General features: G+C 36.3%; 1 protein-coding gene across 6 annotated transcripts in view; it reads right to left on the reverse strand.

The window, feature by feature from the left end:
• Positions 1 to 21,089, reverse strand: part of PDE10A (phosphodiesterase 10A) — a 662,241-nt gene that overhangs the window by 77,276 nt on the left and 563,876 nt on the right. For all 6 annotated transcript variants that reach the window (XM_030809949.1, XM_030809952.1, XM_030809953.1 and 3 more), the window contains 4 exons: positions 20,971 to 21,022; positions 10,843 to 10,985; positions 8,407 to 8,499; positions 5,706 to 5,892 (listed from right to left, as the gene is read on the reverse strand). In XM_030809949.1, the coding sequence (XP_030665809.1) occupies positions 5,706 to 5,892; positions 8,407 to 8,499; positions 10,843 to 10,985; positions 20,971 to 21,022 (475 nt within the window). The remainder of the gene's footprint in view (positions 1 to 5,705; positions 5,893 to 8,406; positions 8,500 to 10,842; positions 10,986 to 20,970; positions 21,023 to 21,089) is intronic.

Raw genomic sequence — 21,089 nt, forward strand, 5'->3', positions numbered from 1 at the left:
TCACACAATAAAGCCTTATATCAAATAAGAGTTGTTCTTATCATAGTCATCTTTATATCCACCATCTGGTATAAAAAAGATATGCAATACTTGGTGGTTGAATTCTGGAATGAATAAAGGTTCAACCACTTATTCATTTTGTCCCTAACCAACTAATTTCATTTTAATAGCAAATTTTGTTCATGCCCCTTTCATGTTAAATGTCTTTCCATCCAAAACAGAGCTAATCTGTTTTAAAAGATTTATTTTTCTAGGCAAAAGATGTAACTGGTATTACTGTCCTGTTAGGTTTTCTGAGGCATATTAAATGGTTTCTTTAAAATCACAATATAAATGAGTAAATTAATTGACTTGGATTTAAAAGATGTTTTCTGTTGATAGTACTTCCAAGTACGTTAGCTCAATAAATGAAAGAGAGATGTTGCCAATCAGAGACATTCCCCTTTAATTCAATAAAAGGAATGTATTCAAATATTTCTAAAGATGAAATAAAGAAAAATAAAGACATAATAAGCGTTAATATGGCCTATGTGCCCTGCTTCTTAGATAGGCTCTTAATCAAACAAGACCACAATAAAATATGTCATTACATTATCATGTTCAGTATTAGAAACAAGAATTTTCATGTACAAAACACGCTTCTATTAGGGACATCATAATTTGTTCAAGAGCAGAAATACTTTGAATTCCCCAAGATCAACACAATTAAAATGACAGTAATAGTCAACAATTAAAAAGCACTTCATTCTGCACAAAGATTTTTGATATTTATGATCTTGATCATTACTAATGTATGTTCTCCAGAAAGTAGAACATTCAGGAAAAGGCAGGGAACCCACAGATGTGATTGTTTGGGACAATGCATAATACAAGGTGCTTTTCCTAATTTTCATATGATGCTTGGGAAAAAAATGCTCAAAACAGCAAAGCGAAATTGCTAAAGAACAACCTCAAGCATCTCGGTGCCAGAGTGGTGACCAGAATTCGGGTCTTGGTCATGAGCAGTAGTTCGTGGCATCAATCTTTTCAAGTGGGTAAGGTTCTAGGGATCCCACCATAAAGAAACTAGATGCTGTCTTATTGAAACTAGCATAAATTTGGAGCTATTTTCTTTTATTTTTTTATTTAGATGGATGCTTTCTTCAACAAGGCAAAAAATACCATTTTAAAGAAGACATGAGAACTGGTCTTTCTGAATTGGAACAAAGTTTTGAAATAAACCCAGCCACTAGTCTTCATCAGACTGGAAGGCCAGGGAGAAGAGGGAAGAAGGAATCATTATGAAGCTGTGGACTCAAATCTCTTCTTTTTGAGTTGAAAGCACTTCAAAAATAATATAATTTTTATAAGCTTTAGTAAGGACAAAAATATACTGCAGTTGAAAACTGAGGCCAGGCGTGGTGGCTCACGCCTGTAATCCCAGCACTTTGAGAGGCCGAGGCAGGCGGATCACAACGTCAGGAGATCGAGACCATTCTGGCTAACATGGCAAAACCCCATCTCTACTAAAAATACAAAAAATGAGCCAGGTGTAGTGGTGGGTGCCTGTAGTCCCAGCTAGTCGGGAGGCTGAGGCAGGAGAATGGCGTGAACCTGGGAGGTGCAGCTTGCAGCAAGCCGAGATGGCACCACTGCACTCCAGTTTGGGCGACAGGGCGAGACTCCATCTCAAAAAAAAAAAAAAAAAAGGTAATAAATTCCACAGAGAGCTTGCAGCTGCACTGCATATATTTTCAATGTATACCTTAAAGGTAATCAGCTTTGGCTGGGTGAGGTGGCTCATGCCTGTAATCCTAGCACTTTGGGAGGCCTGGGCAGGCGGATCACCTGAGGTCAGGAGTTCAAGAATAGCCTGGCCAATGTGGTGAAACCCCATCTCTACTAAAAATACAAACATTAGCCGGGCATGGTAACGCATGCCTGTAATCCCAGCTACTCGGGAGCCTGAGGCAGGAGAATTGCTTAAACCCGGGAGGCGGAGTTGCAGTGAGCCAAGATCACGCAATTGCACTATAGCCTGGGTGACAAACAGTGAAACTCCATCTCAGAAAGAAAAGGTAACCAGCTTTGGTCCAGTGAGGGCGACTACTTGACAGAACTGCTGCTGCACATAGTACTTGTCATTGTTGGAGAAAAGCATTGTTGTGATGGGGTCCGAAGTGTTTAGAAAAATTATAACCATTTCCAGTATCAACTAATACTAGTTATTTTACAAAAATTTTACCCTAAATAATTTAAATAAATAATCAATGTAAAAACGGAATGCCTAGTAACTTATTCACAACTTTTCAGACGTTTATTTTTGTTTCCTGTGTGGTTTAAACATGATTAAATCCAGGTATTATGATACCACAATTAGCGACTTAGAAAAGCATTTGCACCTGCTAGTCTAGTTCTTAATTTACGTATTCTTGAAAGTACACAACAATATTTCAAGGGATACATGGACAAATGAATAAATTTTAAGATAATCAACTTCCATATTCTTAACTTTCATACATATTCTTACTAAAAATGACTTTTTCCCACATCCCATTTTGAAACAGCCCTGTTACCAAATTGCTGTAATACAAAGGAGCAATATAAAATACTGGTATTAATGAGGGCTAATAAGGTTTTCTGAAACTTTCCTAAAATATTAAAAGTGAACTTCAGTAAATTCTCAACTGATAGCTCATTAAAATAATTTTTGGTGCCAGAATTATCAGTACTTTTTGGCATCTTAGCTCAGGTAGAATTAAGGGAAATTGTGATAATAAAACTTTATTAATGGAAGCAATTCTTACAGCTTCCTTAAAAAATAAGGGGGACAAGTTGGAATAAGATTGATGCTGAATAGTGATAGCCACATTTCTCACTGCAACAAAAAAAGTTCCGAAGATGAAAATGAGATGGCTAGAGGGCATTCTGTGGTATTAGACCAGAGGTTAGGTATCGCAGAGAGAGAAAGAGAGACAGAGAATTAATGGACATAGAGATTTACATATAAACTCTCTTCTAAAGAAGTCAGTGAGAAAGTGGGGGGAAGTTCCCGTGGAGAAACCTGCAGACATGACCTTCAAAGTGCAGAAGGTTAACAGGCTCAGTGATGAAGCACATGCCTGCTAACAGGATGCACTGAGGACACACCCACACGTGAACTCATTGTCAAAAACAAGACCTTCATATAATCATGAGGAAACACCAGACAAATCCAAATTAAGAAATATCCTAAAAAACAACAGGTGTATACGCTTTAAAAATACCCAGGTCATGAGAGACCACACTAAGGAATAGTTCCAGATGAAAGGAGACTAAAGAGGTCTGCAGATGAGATAACAGTGCAGTACTTGTGATGGGTTAGATTGTGGCCCCCTTAAAATTCATGTATTAAAGCCTAACCCCCAGTACCTTAGAATGCGGCTGTATTTAGAGATAGGGCCTTTAAAGAGGTAAGTATGGTAAGAGGAAATTTAAAGTGTGGGTCCTAATCTAATATGACGAGTGTCTTCATAAGAAGTCTAGGACACAGGCATGTATACAGAGACAGCAGAAACCATGTGAGGACACAGGCAGAAGGCAGCCATCTGCAAACCAAGGAAAGAGGCTTCAGGAGAAACACACCTTGATCTTGGACTTCCAGCCTCCAAAACTGTGAGAAAATAATCTCCTGTTGTTTAAGCCACCCAGTCTGTGATGTTTATTACAGTGGCCCTAGCAAGCTAATACAGTACCAATGTTATTTTCTTGATTTTTAAATTATGCAGTGAAAAAATAAGATAAAGTCCTTGTTTTTAGAGAAAATACAAACTGAATCATTTAGGAGTTATGAGACATTACATCTGAAACATACTCTCATATAGACTGGAGAAAGATAGTATCTATGTAACAGAGAGAGAGAGACAAAGAAAGTATTTCAAAGCAAAAATGGCAAATATATTCACATTTGGGGAATATGGATAAAGGTATACAGGGAACTTTATTTTTGCAACTTTTGCTTTTGTCTGAAATTATTTCAAAATGAAAAGTATAAAAAATTATGCTAAATCTAGTTTCATTTAACAATAAGAAAAATTCATGAACAGTTATATTAACTATTGTTGTTTTAAGACATAGGTATCTAAGAAAAAAGTTTTCAATATTTTTGTTTTTTATTTTTTGACATTTATCGAGATGTTATAATAGTTGATTTGATCACGTACGTAATAATACATAATACCACCACAATCCAAAATGAATTTTAACACTTACTATACATGTTTTAGACATACCCATGTATTATCTTATAAATAGAAATTATCTTAGGATAATTAATAAAATAAAGCATAAATATATTCAACTTTTGTTGGATAACAAATACATATTCAGAGAGTAAACATAATGCCAAATTTTCTCATCCTAAGATCTTGCTATTGTGTTTTTTAATATATTATAATATGTATCAAGCTTCTATGGTACTTAAATTCCATTGGCTACATTCAAAAATGATAAAACAGTCAATATTCCGAATAAACTAGAAATTACAATCTTTGTGACTTTTAAACTAAATGAGACAAGCATAAGCTGTCAACATTATTTATGAGAGACACACAGATACTAAAAATGTTTGAAGCAAAAGTGTTTGACAGCATTCCTAGTTTATTTCTGAGGAGCTATGTAACAGTAACTGTCCCCCAAAAGGGCACCGGGAATGCGTGAGGAAAGAGGACGGGTACTCTCACAAAATAGCACAAACTGAATTAAAAACGGTTACCCTCAGTCACCAGAAGGTAAGTTTTCCCAGTGTTTGTCCCTAGGTATTCTCCTAGGTACTCTTCTTCTAAAGAAGTCAGTGAGAAAGTGGGGGGAAGTTCCCGTGGAGAAACCTGCAGACGGGACCTTTCAAGTGCAGAAGGTTAATACTCCTAGGTATTCTCCGCTGTTCCTATGAGTTACACGGTTACTCCTATGAAATCCAGTCCTACTCCCAAAAAAGCAGTTTCTCTAATTGATTAAGGGAGCAACTGAATGTATGTTGATTTAACTCTATGAAAAGATCACCATACCAAAATTTTCCCTAACCTCAGAATTCCAGTAATATCATTAAAGGATTACTAGAGTTTACAGAATACTCAATGTTCCATTCATCTAAAATATAACAATGTAAAAGACAGACAATAAATTCCACTATTTTTAAAGTGAGACTTGAGAATCCACATTGAACTTCATTTTACCCTTCAGTGAACACAGTACAACTTTCATGAGGACTGAGCTGTCCAGGACAGAATGCATCTGACATGGACAACCTGGTGCCTCACTTTTTGTCACAAACAGAACTTTCCCGGTGGGTGTCAAAACATGAGCCACGACTATACTTTTGTGTAAGGATCTCAAATGAATGCATTTGACAAACAGTCAAGGTTTAGGTAGCATTTTCTTTCTTCATTTCAGTAGATACCACTAAATATAAGACTGATGCCTGGACATTTTACATTTACAGTAACTTCGTTTTTCTTCTTAACAAATTCCCACCTTGAAATAAACACAAACTATTAGGAGACTGTTATTTTTCCTTCCAGGGCATTTTATGACATTTTCTAAAACATGGACAATCAGGAATCACTTACTTTTCCTGGTTTGTAAAGGAAATATAAATGAAAAAAAAAAAAACCCTTAAGCTGCTTTATGAAAAAGTTTCCAAATTAATATTGAGTAGTAAAAAATGGTATTTAATAAATGGTACTTACATTAGCACAGTGTAAGGCTAAAGCACAAAAGACGGCAAACATTTTGAAGTTGTTTTCATCTGTTTTAGAGAAGGCACTGCCACTGATTTTGTTGACCATCTGCACCACACCTATCACGCTGCCTCGGCTGACGATGGGCATGCACAGGATGTTCCGCGTGGTGTAGCCTGTGTACAAGTCTACTTCTCTGTGGGGTGACAGAACCGAAAATAACAACAACAACAACAAAAGAAAAAGGCAGAAGAAATACAGGACACAGTCGATCATAAATCTCCCCTCAATCTTCGCAATTTACATATGCTTCTATTACATATGACTGTAATGGCACTTTTAGCTTCTACATTCAGGGACAGTAACATTCCACAGAGTTTTATTAAAACCTTTCCAACAATATTCTAATCCGTTGGTTCTTTTGTCTCCAAGTGAGTTTTCTAGGATAGTCTCTAAGAGGCTTTCAGCTTATCATTTGAAGTATCCAGCATTACTAAGTAAACAGACAAAAAAACGTGGATTCAGAGGAGAAATACAATTAAATTTGGTAAAATAACATAATCCTTTGAAGTTGATCATGTTTACGAGAGATGTAACTTGCTAAACCAACTTACAGAGTTTCCACTTTAAAAACTTAGAGCAGTGGTCAGCAAACTGCACCCAGGGGCCAAATCAGCCCTCTCCTGTTTATAAGTAAGGTTGTATTGGAACACAGCCACACCATTCATTCACATATTGTCTGATTCTGCCATCACCCCACAAGGCTGAGCTGTGGACTTGTGACAAGGACATTAGTGCTTATAAATGCAAATATACTCACCATCTGATCCTTAATAGAAAAGGTTTGCTGACTCCTATTGTGAGGAAATGTTTTTGGAAAACAGGACTAAGTTGCATAGAAACAGCGACATAGCTAACGGGAGGTAGTTACATGGGAGTCTTCAGCGCCTGGCTTCTCTCATTTAGCATAAAGGTTTTTGAGATTCATCCATGTTGTTGCATGTCTTAGTGGTTAAGTCCTTTTTATTGCTGAGTTATATCTCTATTGAATGGACATATCGTATTTTGTTCATTCATTCCCAGTTAATGGACAATATTATTTTTAATAGCCAGTTTGGGCAATTATAAATAATGCTGCTTTGAAGATTTGCATACAAGTCCTTGCAGCACTGTATGTTTTCATTTTGCTTGTAGTAATATCTAGAAGCGGAGCTGATTAGTGGACTGCACAGTAAGTGTTATGTTTAACTTTTCAAGAAACTGCAAACCTGTTTTCCCAAGCAGTTGTACCACTTTATATTCCCACCAACCATGTATGAGGGTACTCATTTCTTCACATCCTGGCCAATCTTTGCTAATGCCAATGTTTTAAAGTCACAGCCATTCAAGCTGGTCTTCAGTGAAGTCTCATGTCAATTACATTTATATTCCCCTCACTTCGAGCATTTTTCATGTGTTTAGTGATCAGTTTTATATCTCCTTTTGTGGACTGTCTGTTAAAATCATCTGTCCTTTGTACTAAATTGGGTTATCTTCTCATTGCTATGTTGAAAGAGTTTTTATGTATTAGATATAAGTATTTTGTCAGATACATGTTTTACAAATATTTTCTCCTAATCTGGTGCTTGCATTTTCATTTTCTTAATAGTCTGACTCATACATTTTTTACATAAAGATTTGACATAAGGATAAGCAAATATATTTAATTTTTAAGTACTAAATGATGAGTTTGGACTTTTTGAAAAAAATAAATTTTCAGTGTAGGTTTAATTTATTGACAGTATATATTACTAGAATATTGCTATGTTTTTATATGAGTTGTGTATATTTGACATCAATTGATCAAATAACTGAATAAACTTCCTATTGCTTATGTTACTTGTCTCTTAAAGTAAACCACGAGTTGGAATTAACTAAACACTGCTGTCAAACTACTGTAAATATTACTCTCTAACAGTCACAGCACCAATCCTGAGACTTTCCATTTCTAGAGGTTTATTAAAATCAAAAATTACATAATTGGGTTTGCAACTCTCCAAAGAAAGTCAAAACAAAACAAAAAATCTTTATAAGCCATCCTAATATCCATCTTTAATAATATCCAATAAAAGATGCAACTTATTTAGTTACTTTGGGTCAGGTAAATTTTCCAGACCTTTTATGAATATTATCTGTGATCTTAAAACAACAGTAACAAAATTGGCATTATCACACCCATCTTAAAGATGAGGAAACTGAGGCTCAGAGAGATTAAGTAACTTATGCTAGGTCAGTTGAGAGCTAATGAATGACAGAACCGTGCTTCAAAGCTAGACCTACTCATCTCAAAAGTATGCAAATTTCTTACTATGTGTTGCAGCCTTTGAGCATATGCTTTGATGGAGAATATGTTCATTACAAAACCATGACAGTATAATGGAAAAAAAAAATCCCACAGTAGCTCTATAAATTAAAACTTCTGCCTATCAGTTGTTTTTATAACATTCTAAACTCCTGTATCTAGATATCATTATACATTAGTGGATTAGAATCCAACATTTTATAAATATCTGAATATATTGACTTGATAGCAGAGTTGGTTCAAAGAAGAAAACTAAGGAAGAAACAACTGAATTGGGACACGGAGAACTCAGGCTCCACGGAAGAGGTTTCAGCTGAGTGGAACATCACAGAAGAAATCAATGGAGTGTCGACGTCGGCTATTTCTTACCTGTTAAAGCGTGGATCTGCATAGGCATCTGGAATGTTCAGGACTTCCCCTGTTCTTGCAACTTGGCCAGCAATTCCTTTCTCAATTGAAAATCTGCATATGTAAAAGAGAAGGACATGCTAATTAAAATATGGATGCTGTAGAATAATTCAAAAATATTCCATTGTTAATAATATTGAAAGCATTGTTTTACTTAAATGCATGTATTAATTTTACATTTACATATTCTAAATCACCCTATAAAATATGTAAAAATAAAGCAGAAAAACATTACACAGTAATAACCTGAGAACCTTAAAATATTAACTCACAGATTGCGATCAATCAACTAGCATCCTCCTGCTCTGAACAATAATAATCCCTTCTACTTGCGAAGTACCTTATAATTTACAAGATGCTTTGACGTAAATTTTTTTAGTGGATTCTGAATGAGGTGTGAACGAAGGCCTATATGGGTTCAGTAATTTGCCAACATTCATAAAATGTCAGTGGTACAAGGAAAACTGGAATGCTGGTCTCTACCATTGTGCTTTATACCACACATATAACCCAACTCACAGGTTACGTGTGAGCTTGAGATATTATACAGAACTGAATTTTACGGTGTTTGCAATTCAAGCACTATATAGAAATAACACAATGTACAACTTCTAGTATTTTTACCTAATTTGTTAAATTTTAAAATAATCAAAATACAAGGATTGTCTATTTTTTATATCTAATATCAGTATTTTTCCTTTGTAAAAATATTTTCATACTTGTATTTTTCTCATTACTATACTATCATCACACATGCACTCGTTTCAAAACTTCCTTAATTAAGAAAGATGTCCACAAATCACAATATCTACATTTTACATAGTTCAAAAATAATTTCCATATTATTACATAGTCAACATTATAGGAAATCACCATTACTGAAATAAAGCTAGAGGACTATCAGAAAAACTCAAAAGATAGTTCACACAAAAGAGAATCTACTTAAAACACCAAAGAGTGAACCAAACACTGTATAAAACTCATGGTTGTCTTTTTCCTGGTTTTCTTGTGCTTTGAACAACATAAACATAATGAATTAGATTGCCATAAGCAAAGGGTATCAGAATCCATTTGATGATTTATGCTTGTTTGCGTCGGTCTGAGAGCAGTCTGAACTATCACTTTTGTTCATGTTCTCTGTGGTTTGCTATGTATGGTCAGTGGAAGCCATAATTAAGAAGCCGCCCTTACATAAACGGCTGCCATTAACCAGTCATCTGAGAGTTACAGTAAATCACACTCTGTTTTTCTTATGCTTATAAACACAGGCTTTAAAGTCGTTATTTTCAAAATTAAATCAATACCAGTAGTGTTAGGAAACACTCAAATCTTCAGCAAGAGAAATGACTTATCTAAGTGACTATATCCAGATGCTATACTGAGATCTAACAACAACAACAACAAAAACCAACAACAAACAGACAAAAAAGTTTTAAAGCCCAAGTACCAATACAGTGCCTATAAATCAGAGTTAAGGAATATGGAAGATACAGGAAGCGCTGAGAGGCAGACAGTGGTGGGGCCCCATGGTGAGGCACACTTTGAGTTTCCTGGACATTAGTCTCCTTGTATGATAGACTGCCCAAATCAACAGCAATCCTTAATTAAGAAGACACAGTGTTTCACCAGAATGTTGTTATTACCAGACAACTTTATGGTGTTATACAGAAGATGAGTTAAACAAGACACATAAAGCAAAAGAAACGCAAATGTCTAAAATTATTTTCTCCGCTTCTGAATGTTAAGTTGATTCTTAAACGTTTTGTCAGAGTGCTCCTTCTGTCGGTTTCCAGGTGCGGTATGAGCAAGCCCCCATGCCTCCACCAACAAAATCAACTCCATTCTGTTCATTTAAGTGACAATGGTTGCCACTTAAAAAAACAAAGACTTTAGTTTCAAGATGCAACACAAGTGTGCTATATGATTGATTAAAACAACTGGTCAGTCACAGAGTGTATTTAAGTCATCAAATATACCAGATCAATTTCTACTACCGTCTGGACTGTGAGACAGGCCACAGGTTGGGAAGACATAGGGGCCGAATTGGAAAAGCACACCTTTTCTCTTGGACATGGGAAAACCTGCGGATTCCAGGTGGAGTGTACCTTTACCTACCTGGGAGCACTAGAAAGTTTTTCCAACATGATTTCCAAAAGGACCGCCTCCGGAAGACGGCATTTCCAGGAGTGACGCTAAAGCTTCCTAGGCGCGGTTTCTCTGGCACTGACTGCAATGTCATTCCCAGAAGTACTACCTTCAGGAGGCGGGTCCTGGTGGGAATGATATCACAGTATGACAAGTATTGTCAGCATACCTGTGAATAGGCACAGAAAGATGGGTAACAGAACGCCTGCACATCTACCATAAGAGGACAGGACATTCTACTTCTAGCTGTACCTTATCTCTTTGGTCTTCTTGAAGACAGGTTTTCCTTCCTTTTCCTCTCCAATATCAAAAAGGTCTGAATATAACTCCTTGTTCTTATGGTCTACCTGGAAAAGTGCGCAACGATCGGCATTCACCAGGTTTTTTGCATATATCTAAAGACAAATGACAAAATAAGAGTAAGACGATGAGAAATTCAAAGAACTTGCAGGTAAACTTTATCATAAAATAAGTATTAATTTCAGCTGTCCTATAATTGGTTGGTATTAGCATTATAAGTAAATAAATATACCATATATAAATATTATATATATATGATATAAAAGTCACTGTTACATGCTAATACTAACAGATCCCAACAGAATACACAGCGGATATGCATCCATACTGCCATGCTGGGGGGAAGCATATCAGTCGTGTATTCTGATACCAACTGACACTTCTGTTTTAGTTGGTAAGCAGCTGCTGGCCTATCTTCCCAGTGCCCTTCTGCCATCCAAGAATGGATGCCTTCCAGAACTTCTCAGGCCTTCCCTGGTGCCTGGATCTGAGCCTCTGTCAGCACTACGACCAGCACTCATTCTGATGGGTTGATGTCTGTGATGAAGCAGTTGTAAAAACTATGAAATATAACCTCTAAGGAGATACATGGCTTTCACATTTGCATTAGCTGAATTTTATGTGATGTACTGTCTAATAAAAATTTGTACAGATTAAGTGTTTACTATGTGCCAGGCGCATTTATATGAATTGATTTGCCTGCTCCTCACGATAACAATATTAACTCAGGAAAATGTTTTCCCATTTTACATATTAGGAAAATTGAGGCACTGAGAAGTAACTTGTCCCATTATTACATGAATAGTAAATGGTAACAGTATTTGAACTGATACTCGCTGTTCCCATGGCCCATGCTTTTATAACAAGTATGCTTTTTCCATTTCTAAATGGAAACCATGTATTCATTTCATCACTCATTTGTTCTTCCATTTCCTTCAACAAATATTTCTTCAATGCCTAACATAGCCTACTGTCCTGAGTGGGTTGGGGCTACAGTTGCATCATTAACACAGTATTTACCTCTACTGAGAATTCTGGTAACTTCAACTATCCAGATCATAGCCATGAAATTATTCCTCGGAGAAAAAGAATTCATCCTTAGAGTAAAACAGCCAAGTCTCTGCAAGAGGAACCTTGCAGCCAGGGGAAAATATAGCATCTCATATAAAATGTATAGATTTGATAAAAATAAGTCTAAGTTAGGTAACTGTCTTCATCCTATTACACTATTACATGTTTGTGCTCACTGCTACTATAGAACTGTATTTATACACCCAACAAATACTGGCCATGCCCACTACGCAGGGACTGAGTATACTGCCTGGTATCAGGACCTCTGGGCTACTTCTCACCTCCCTTAGCCTGTGAGCTATATAAGCAGCAGAAACCACTTCTCTTTGCCCACAGTATTCCAAATGCCCAGAACAAGGCTGTTAGGACCAGCTAAATTTTGTGGTCCAAACCCCGCCCCCTGCCTGTTAATGTAAATAACATTTTTATTGGGACATAGCCACGTGCATTCATTTCTGTACTTTTTATGGCTGCTACAACAGCAGAGTTGAGTAGCTGCAAGAGAGTATGGCCCACAAAGCGTAACAATTTACTATCTGGCCCTTTACAAAAAAAAAAAGTTTGCCAACCAACCCCTGGCTTAGAACATATAAGATCTCCATAACCCAAAACTCTCAATAAATATTTGAGGAAAAATGAATGATATAAAGCCTGGGCGAGAGTGATGGGGCTGAGTCATTGGCAAATACAGAGGAATCACTCATCTAATTCACAAACCCATGAGATTTTAAATTATTAAGCAACAAGAATGATCCTGCATTATTAAACATTAAATCATATTCAGTGAAATTTGTATCTGCAGAGTTTGAGGTAATGTCAGTTGCTTAATAAATATTTTGGCATAAATATGTTAATATTTGTTTAAAATCTGGATCAAATGGACAAAGTTTCAGAAAATAAAATAAGCTTAGAAAGTGTTGAGAAATACAAATCCAACCAGAATCATAAAGATAATTCAAAAACTATCAAAAATATTACCAAAAAAGGCACCAGCCTCAAATGGCTTTGAATATGAGTTCTTTAAAAATCTTCAACAAATTCCCGTACAATTTATACTGATCTACATTCAGAAAAGAACAATTTTTTTCCAGTTGTTTTTACAATATATGCTGTGTCACTGATACTGAGAACTGACAAAGAAACTATAAAAAAGAAAATCATAGACAGATTTACTTTTGAAACAGAAGAAAAGTTATAAATAAAAATTCGACCAAATCAAATTTAACAATAATTAAACAAATATGACAATATTAAAAACAGAGTTTATTCTGAACTGTCCAGTAGCATAAAATCTATTACCATAATTCATAATAGCAATAAGACAAAGGAGAAAAATCTGCAAGATTATCATCATGGTTGTCAAAAAGCATATGATGAGCCTGGGTGCAGTGGCTCATGCCTGTAATCCCAGCACTTGGAGAGACTGAGGTGGGCCGATCTCTTGAGCCCAGGAGTTTGAGACTAGCCTGGGCAACATGGCAGAACCCCTTCTCTACAAAAAATATAAAAATTATTAGTCGGGCATGGCAGCATCCATCTGAAGTCCCAGCTACTCAGGAGGCTGAGGAGGGAGGATTTCATAAGCCCAGGAGGCAAAGGCTGCAGTGAGCCATGACTGCACCACTGTATTCCAGCCTGGGTGACAGAGCAAGACCCGGTCTCAAAAACAAAAACATGTGATGCCATTCAGCAATCATTAATGATAAAAACTTTAGTAAAATGGAATAAAAGAATATATAGAAAACGTAATAACGTTTTCCTCAAAACAACAGTCCATATTATACCAAACGGTAAAATAACAGAATCGCTGCCTTAAGATATTAAAGAACAAGACAAAGGTATGTTATCACAATGATTAGCATGCTAGTAGGCAAGAAAAAGATGTGAGGTATACATATTTGAAGAGATAAAAGTTTTTATTGTTTGAGGATAATGTTATTTCATATGTCAAAAAAACAACTGACAATTATAGGCAGTAAGAGGGCTTCTGTGGCTGGGTGCAGGGGCTCACGCTGTAATGCCAACACTTTGGGAGGCCAAGGCCCTTGGATTGCTTGAGCTCAGGAGTTTGAGACCAGCCTGGGCAACAGGGTAAAACCCTGTCTCTACTAAAAATACAAAAATTAGCTGTGCATGATGGCATGTGTCTGTTGTCCCAGCTACTTTTGGAAGGCTGAGGTAGGAGGATGGCTTGAGCCAGGGAGGCAGAGGTTGCAGTGAGCAGAGATCGTGCCACTGCACTCCAGCCAGGGTGACAAAGCCAGACCCTATCTAAAAAAAAGAAAAAGAGGCTTCTGTTTTAAGATGAGCGTTTCTAAACATATGTTTACCTTTTCACTCCCCGCAAATATTAAGGTTTAACTTTGAAATGACCCTCAGATGCTGAAAAGGAGTTAAAAATATCTAGACATGGCCGGGCGCGGTGGCTCAAGCCTGTAATCCCAGCACTTTGGGAGGCCGAGGCGGGCGGATCACGAGGTCAGGAGATCGAGACCATCCTGGCTAACACGGTGAAACCCCGTCTCTACTAAAAATACAAAAAATTAGCCGGGCGTGTTGGCGGGCGCCTGTAGTCCCAGCTACTCAGGAGGCTGAGGCAGGAGAATGGTGTGAACCCGGGAGGCGGAGCTTGCAGTGAGCTGAGATCGCGCCACTGCACTCCAGCCTGGGGGACAGAGAAAAAAGACTCCATCTCAAAAAAAAAAAAAAAAAAATCTAGACACATTTTGATAATATTTATAAAGTCCAAGCATCAGAAGGTCACACACATACGCATACACACATATGCATACGTTTACCTATAAGTGGAACAACACTCTTTATAGCAACAGTAGATTTTAAATTCAGTTAAAATGTGTCTTCAAATTTCTAAGGAAAACTCACTTTAAGCTTAAATGTATTTACCAAGTCAAACTAGCATAAAGGAAAATAAAGATATTTAAGAAGGGTACAGTACTCAGAAATGTACTATCTTCCAACTATTTTAGAAAAGGAGATGGGCTCAAGCAAAAATGAAGAAATAGATAAATAAATTCAAGGACACATGGGAAGACTCGGGGTTCATGAAAAAGTGAGGAGCAAAGAAATCATTAAAACTATACTGAAACTGTAACACTTGTTAGTAAATGATATCTAAGAAATTACAGGCATCATCATGAAAAATTAATTTAAGAAACATGAAATATATAAAAATATTTATATGTCTAAAACTATGTAAGGGTAGTAGGTAAAAAGAGTAAAAAAAATAAGGAAACAAATGTGCTTCATTTATTATCTTGTTGGTGAAGTGAGTGATATGATATAAACACTGATTATTTATTGATTTTCATATAAAATTTCATTTTAAACATAAGACGACAGCTGTCAGGGCTATTGCTGCCATCATGTAAAGAGAAACTGCTTGAGAATAAGGACTACACAAAAGTAAGTTGAACTGAGAAACAGAGAAAGACCTATTCATGAAAAGATTATTTAAGCCCCCATGTCCACTAATTATATAAGCCTGAACATTCAATGGCTTTTCAGCAGTCTGAGCCAGTAAATCCTCTATTTTATTATCTCACATTAATTTGAGTTAAGTAGTTGACATTTTCAGATAAGAAAGGAAATATAAAGTACCTACAAATTTATAAAAATTGATTTGAAAATCTAATTATTTGATTCCCAACCAGCAGCTGAGCCACCTGGCTGCGGGACATCTGGAAATAAGTGCAGGTATGTTTGTTGGTTACGAGTTCTCACAAGCTAAAGATGCTGCAGATCTGCGGTGCCCAGGGTAACACTGTGCCAGAGCGAACTGCTCTGCCCAAACGTCAGCATCGACCCACTGAGAAGCACTGACCTACATGAACTGATCACCTAGGAATTTAAGAATTACCCAGACTAGGCTGGGCACCGTAGCTGACGCCTGTAATCCCAACACTTTGGGAGGCTGAGGCGGGTGGATCACAAGGTCAAGAGACTGAGACCAGCCTGGCCAACATGGTGAAACCCCGTCTCTGCTAAAAATGCAAAAATTAAGCAGGCGTGGTGGCTCGTGCCTGTAGTCCCAGCTACTCGAGAGGCTGAGGTAGGAGAATTGCTTGAACCTGGGAGGCAGAGGTAGCAGTGAGCTGAGATCACGCTACTGTACACTGTACTCCAGCCTTGCGACAGAGCGAGACTATGTCTCAGGAAAAATAAAAAAAAATTACCCAGATTTGCTTGTCTGAAAATAATAAATCTTATAGATTGTCAAAAAGTTCCTCGAAAAAGTCTAACCTCATTCCCCACTTGTTTCCTCTAATCCAGGGTTATCTTTTCAAAACACATTATCTGATCTTGCACCTCTAGCTTACAAGCCTTAATTAAAAACTCCCTCCCAGGCCTGGGTGACTTGGCCCTTCCAGGGCCTTTCTACACAGAAGCACAGTGTTCCCCCATCCCCTAAAGTAGAACCCTCTTTCCTCTTTGCCTGTGTAACTTCCGCACATCCACCAGACCAAAGTCACAGTATCAGGAAAGCTTGCCACAGCCTCCCCAGCTCTGTTAGATCCCATCATGAGCTTTCAGGGCACTGTCATGCTCCTTTATAGGCCTGACTCTGACTAGTTTCACAGTTATGTTGATATTTGGCTCACGTCTGTCGCCCCACAGAGTAAAACCTCAATGAGGACAGAGGCTGTGAAGGGTTTTGCTCACCATTTGATAACTCCAGTTACTATGTATTACAGGAATATAACAGATTCCCAAGAAACATTATGGTAGAAAAAGGTGAATGAAAACCTGAAGGATCCAATGTCATAGAAGAAATTGAAAAGAGAATCAGAGATCTACCCCTAATAAGACTCTAAAGGGGTCTTAGCTGATTTATATCAAACATTAAGGGAACAAATAACACGTATATTATTTAACCCACTTTAGTCCACAGAAAAGAACGGAACATTTCTTAGCTCATTTTATAAATGTAGCATAACCCAATACCAATACTACCCAAGGACAGACATACAGAACCATTGAGTGATCTGATGTATGAATATAGATGCAAACTTGGAAATAAATATTAACAACCAACCCAGGAACAAAGAAAACATTACAACTAAACAGCCTTTATACCAGGAATGCAGGAGTGGTTCAACGCTGAGTAATAATACAATTGTCTACTCCAATCATTTTCAAATTGCTTATAAAAATGTGATAATACCTAACACCAAATCAGATGCAAACTCACAGAAAATTAGGAATAGAAGGAAATGTTTTAAAATTGATAAATTATATCTGCTGTGGACCCAAAACAAATATACATAGCAAAGAAATGTAAGAAGTACACACATCAAGGAAAATAAATATATTCTCCTATTGATACCTGTTGCTTCCATTCAACAGTGTTCATTAGGTTCCAGCTAATACATTAACAAACACAAAGAAATAAGTACTGTAAAAACTGGGAAAGAAGAACCCCCAGAACCTCTACTATTGTGCATTATAAATCACTGTCTATCTTGAAAACTAAAGACTATAAACTGGAAAAATAAGTTAACTGTGGGGGACCATAATCAATACATTCAGCCAAGAAATTTTTTTTAAAAACTGAAAATAAGAAAAGGTGTTTGGCTAGGAAGACACCATTTGCTGAAGATATCAATTCAAGTTTTCTCTAAATTTAAGGCAATTCCAATATAAATTATACCCCATAATGAACTGAGATTCATCACAGGAATGCAAGGTTACTTTAATATCCAAGAATCAATTGATGAAATATACACTATCAATAGAATTAAAAATAAAAACTGTATGATCATCTACACTGATGCACAAAAATTATTTGACAAACCGTAACATACCTGCATGATAAAAGCACTCAATAAACTAGGAAAAAAGGGAATTTCCTCAACCTGATAAAGGTCATCTATGAAAAACCCACAAAAAAAAATCATATTTGCTGGCAAAAAACTAAATGCTTCTCCCTTGAGATCAGGAATGAGATAAGAAAGTCCACACTTGCCACTTCTTTTCGTTTTTGTGCTGTAGGTTCTAGCCAGGGTAATTATGCCAGAAAAAGAAATAAAACACATCTGGATTAGCAAGTAGGGAGTAAAACTATCTCTAATCATAGAAGGCATGATCGTGTGTGTGTGTGTGTGTGTGTGTGTGTGTGTAACAGCAATCCACTAAGAAACTATTGAAACTAATCTATGAGTTCATCAAGCTTGCAGGATACATAATCAATGTATAAAAACCAATGTTGTTTCTACACATTTGCAGCATAAAATCAAAAAATAAAGAAAACAATTCCATTTATAATAGCATTAAAAAAATAAAATAGGAATAAATTGGCCAAAATAAAAGCAATACTTATTCTCAAAAAACATAAAACACTGTTGAAAAAAATTAAGATCTAGATAAATGGAAAAATACCTCACGTTCATGTATTAGAAGTCTTAATTGTCTTACAGTTGTTAAGATGGCAATACTTCAAATTGCTCTACAGATTCAACATAATTCCTATCAGCATTCCACCTGATTTCTTTGTAGAAATTGACCTGCTACTTCTAAAATTTAAATGTATTTGTTAGGTACCCAGAAGAGCTAAAAGAATCTTGAAAAGTTGGGGAACTCCCACTTCCTAATTTCAAAACTTACTACAAAACCACAGTAATCAAGAAAGTGTACTGGCATTACCACAGACATACAGAGCAACACAGTAGCATTGAGAGTCCAGAAAGAAAACGGCATTTTATGTTCAACTGATGTGCTGGGGAAAACTTGATAGCTACATGGAAAAGAATGAAACTGGACCTTTACCAAACATCATATACAAAAACTAACTCAAAACACATCAAAGACCTAATATAAAAGTTAAAAACCCTACAACTCTTAGAAGAAAATATCTGAGTACATTCTCATGATCTCTAATTTGGCTTAGATATAAAACCAAAAGCATAAACAGCAAAAGAAAAAATAGCTAAATTGGATTTCATCAAAATTAAAATCTTTTGTGCCTCAAAAGACACTATCAAGAAAGTGAAAAGGCAACCTACCAAAATGGGAGAAAATATTAGCAAAGCAATTATGAGACAAGGGAGTTACAGCTAGAATATATGAAGAGCTCTTAACAAGTCAATAATAAAAATACAAAGAATTCAATTAAAAAGTGGTCAATGGCTCTGAATAGACATCTCTCCTAAGACAATATACATGTGGCCAATAAACACATGAAACGATACTCAACATCATTAGTCACCAGAGAAATACTAATCAAAACCACACTGAGATAGCACTTTACACCCACTATCATGAAAAAGTCGGATAATAATAAGTGTTGGTGAGGACGTGGAGAAATCAGAACCCTTGTGCACAGCTGTTGGGAATGAAAAGTGGTGCAACTGCCATGGAAATTTTGGCAGTTCCTCAAAAAGTGAAACACAGAACTACTACATGACCCAGCAATTCCATTCCTAGGTATATACCCCAAACAATGGAAAACAGGCATTCAAACAAAAACCTGTAGAGGAATGTTCACAGCAGCACTACTTCCAAGAGCTAAGACATGGAAACAACCCAAATGTCCATCAACTGATGAATGGATTTTTTTAAATGTTGTAAGTATATCCATAAAATGGAATATTATTTGGTCATAAAAAAGAATGAGGTACTGACCCACGCACAATATGTATGATTTTGAAAACAGTATACTCGGTGAAAGAAGCCAGGCACAAAACGCTACATATTATGTGATTCTTTTCAGATAAAATGCCCAGAATTGGTAAACCCATGGAGAAAGAACGTAGACAGTGGTTGCTTAGGGCTGGTGAGGCAAGGAGAAATAGGGGCGTAAGGAAGTGATAAGCTAAGGAGATGATAGCTAAAAGGGTATCAAGTTGCTTTATGAGGTAATGAAAACGTTCTAAAATTGATTGATGAGAGTTGCACATATCCACGAATATACTAAAAACCACTGAACCGAACATTTTAAACGGATGAACTGTATAGTATGTAAATTACACTTCAATGAAGCCGTTTTTAAAAGAAAATATTAATAACACAAAGAACGAGCAATAAGTGCTCCTTGTACCCCTAGTATAAGCTCAGTGTCAGTCTACATTATAACTTTATATTTTTCTTAAAGCTATTCACTGATTTACAAATTCCTTCAGTTGTTTCATAACAAGAGAAGTTATTTTAATGTACAAGTATTTTATTTTTGTCTAGATAAAACCATAGAAATAACTTATCACATAAAGAATGTGCTGAAGTTAATAACCTGTGTTATTCTCTAATTACCTTTAGTGAACTTCCTGTCTCTACAAGACGTTGCACAAAGCACACTTCATATTTGTCTTTTACTATGTCAAATAAAAAAAACTTATCAGTATGCATCATAAAATCTCTAGATGAGAAAACTCTTTATTGCAGAAGAGTACTGTATTTTGAGATGGACCAGAAAAATGAGGAGAAAGAGCATTTATTAAAGCACATAACAGGGCACAAATGGTACCAAGGCCTGGGCATGCATGGCATCCACCCACACATTCTGACAACTAGAAGCCACTTCTGAAAGGAGTCTCACTAGAGACCTAAAAGTACTCAGTAGCATAGGGAAATATGCCTATAACTCTACGTCATACAGCTTTAGGCTCAAAAGTGCCCGATAGCCATCTAGGAGACAGGAATAATTAAGACTAGAACTAAGTAGAAGGAACTTGAAGATCAGGAAAAAATCAATTGAGAATTCCCCACATATCCCATATGTAAGGGGTGTTTTGAAGAACATAAAAAGAAATCAAATGTCTTTTCTAAGTATAGCTCTCCATTAATAAAGAAAAGCTCTGAGATTTTTAAAAATGTTATTCAAACTTACTCCCCCCAAAATTAACAGAAGTGACAAACAGATCAAGGTGAATTCCTAAACCACCACGTTTTCGTAATATTAAAAGTGCCTGTGGATGAATAAGTTTAAATGTTATGCCATATATTAGCACCACGGGTCTAAGGGTTAAACAAAATCATACTCAAACAAAAACAACCTACCATTATGTGTTCAAGCAGAGAATCTATTGCAACTATGTTATCAAAATATGTTCTGAAAAAAAGAAACATAAATCCTGTAAGTAATTTCATTAGTTCACAGTACACGTTACACTTTGAAT

Source organism: Nomascus leucogenys, chromosome 3, assembly GCF_006542625.1.
Source record: "Nomascus leucogenys isolate Asia chromosome 3, Asia_NLE_v1, whole genome shotgun sequence".
In the NCBI taxonomy this organism is placed as follows: domain Eukaryota; kingdom Metazoa; phylum Chordata; class Mammalia; order Primates; family Hylobatidae; genus Nomascus; species Nomascus leucogenys.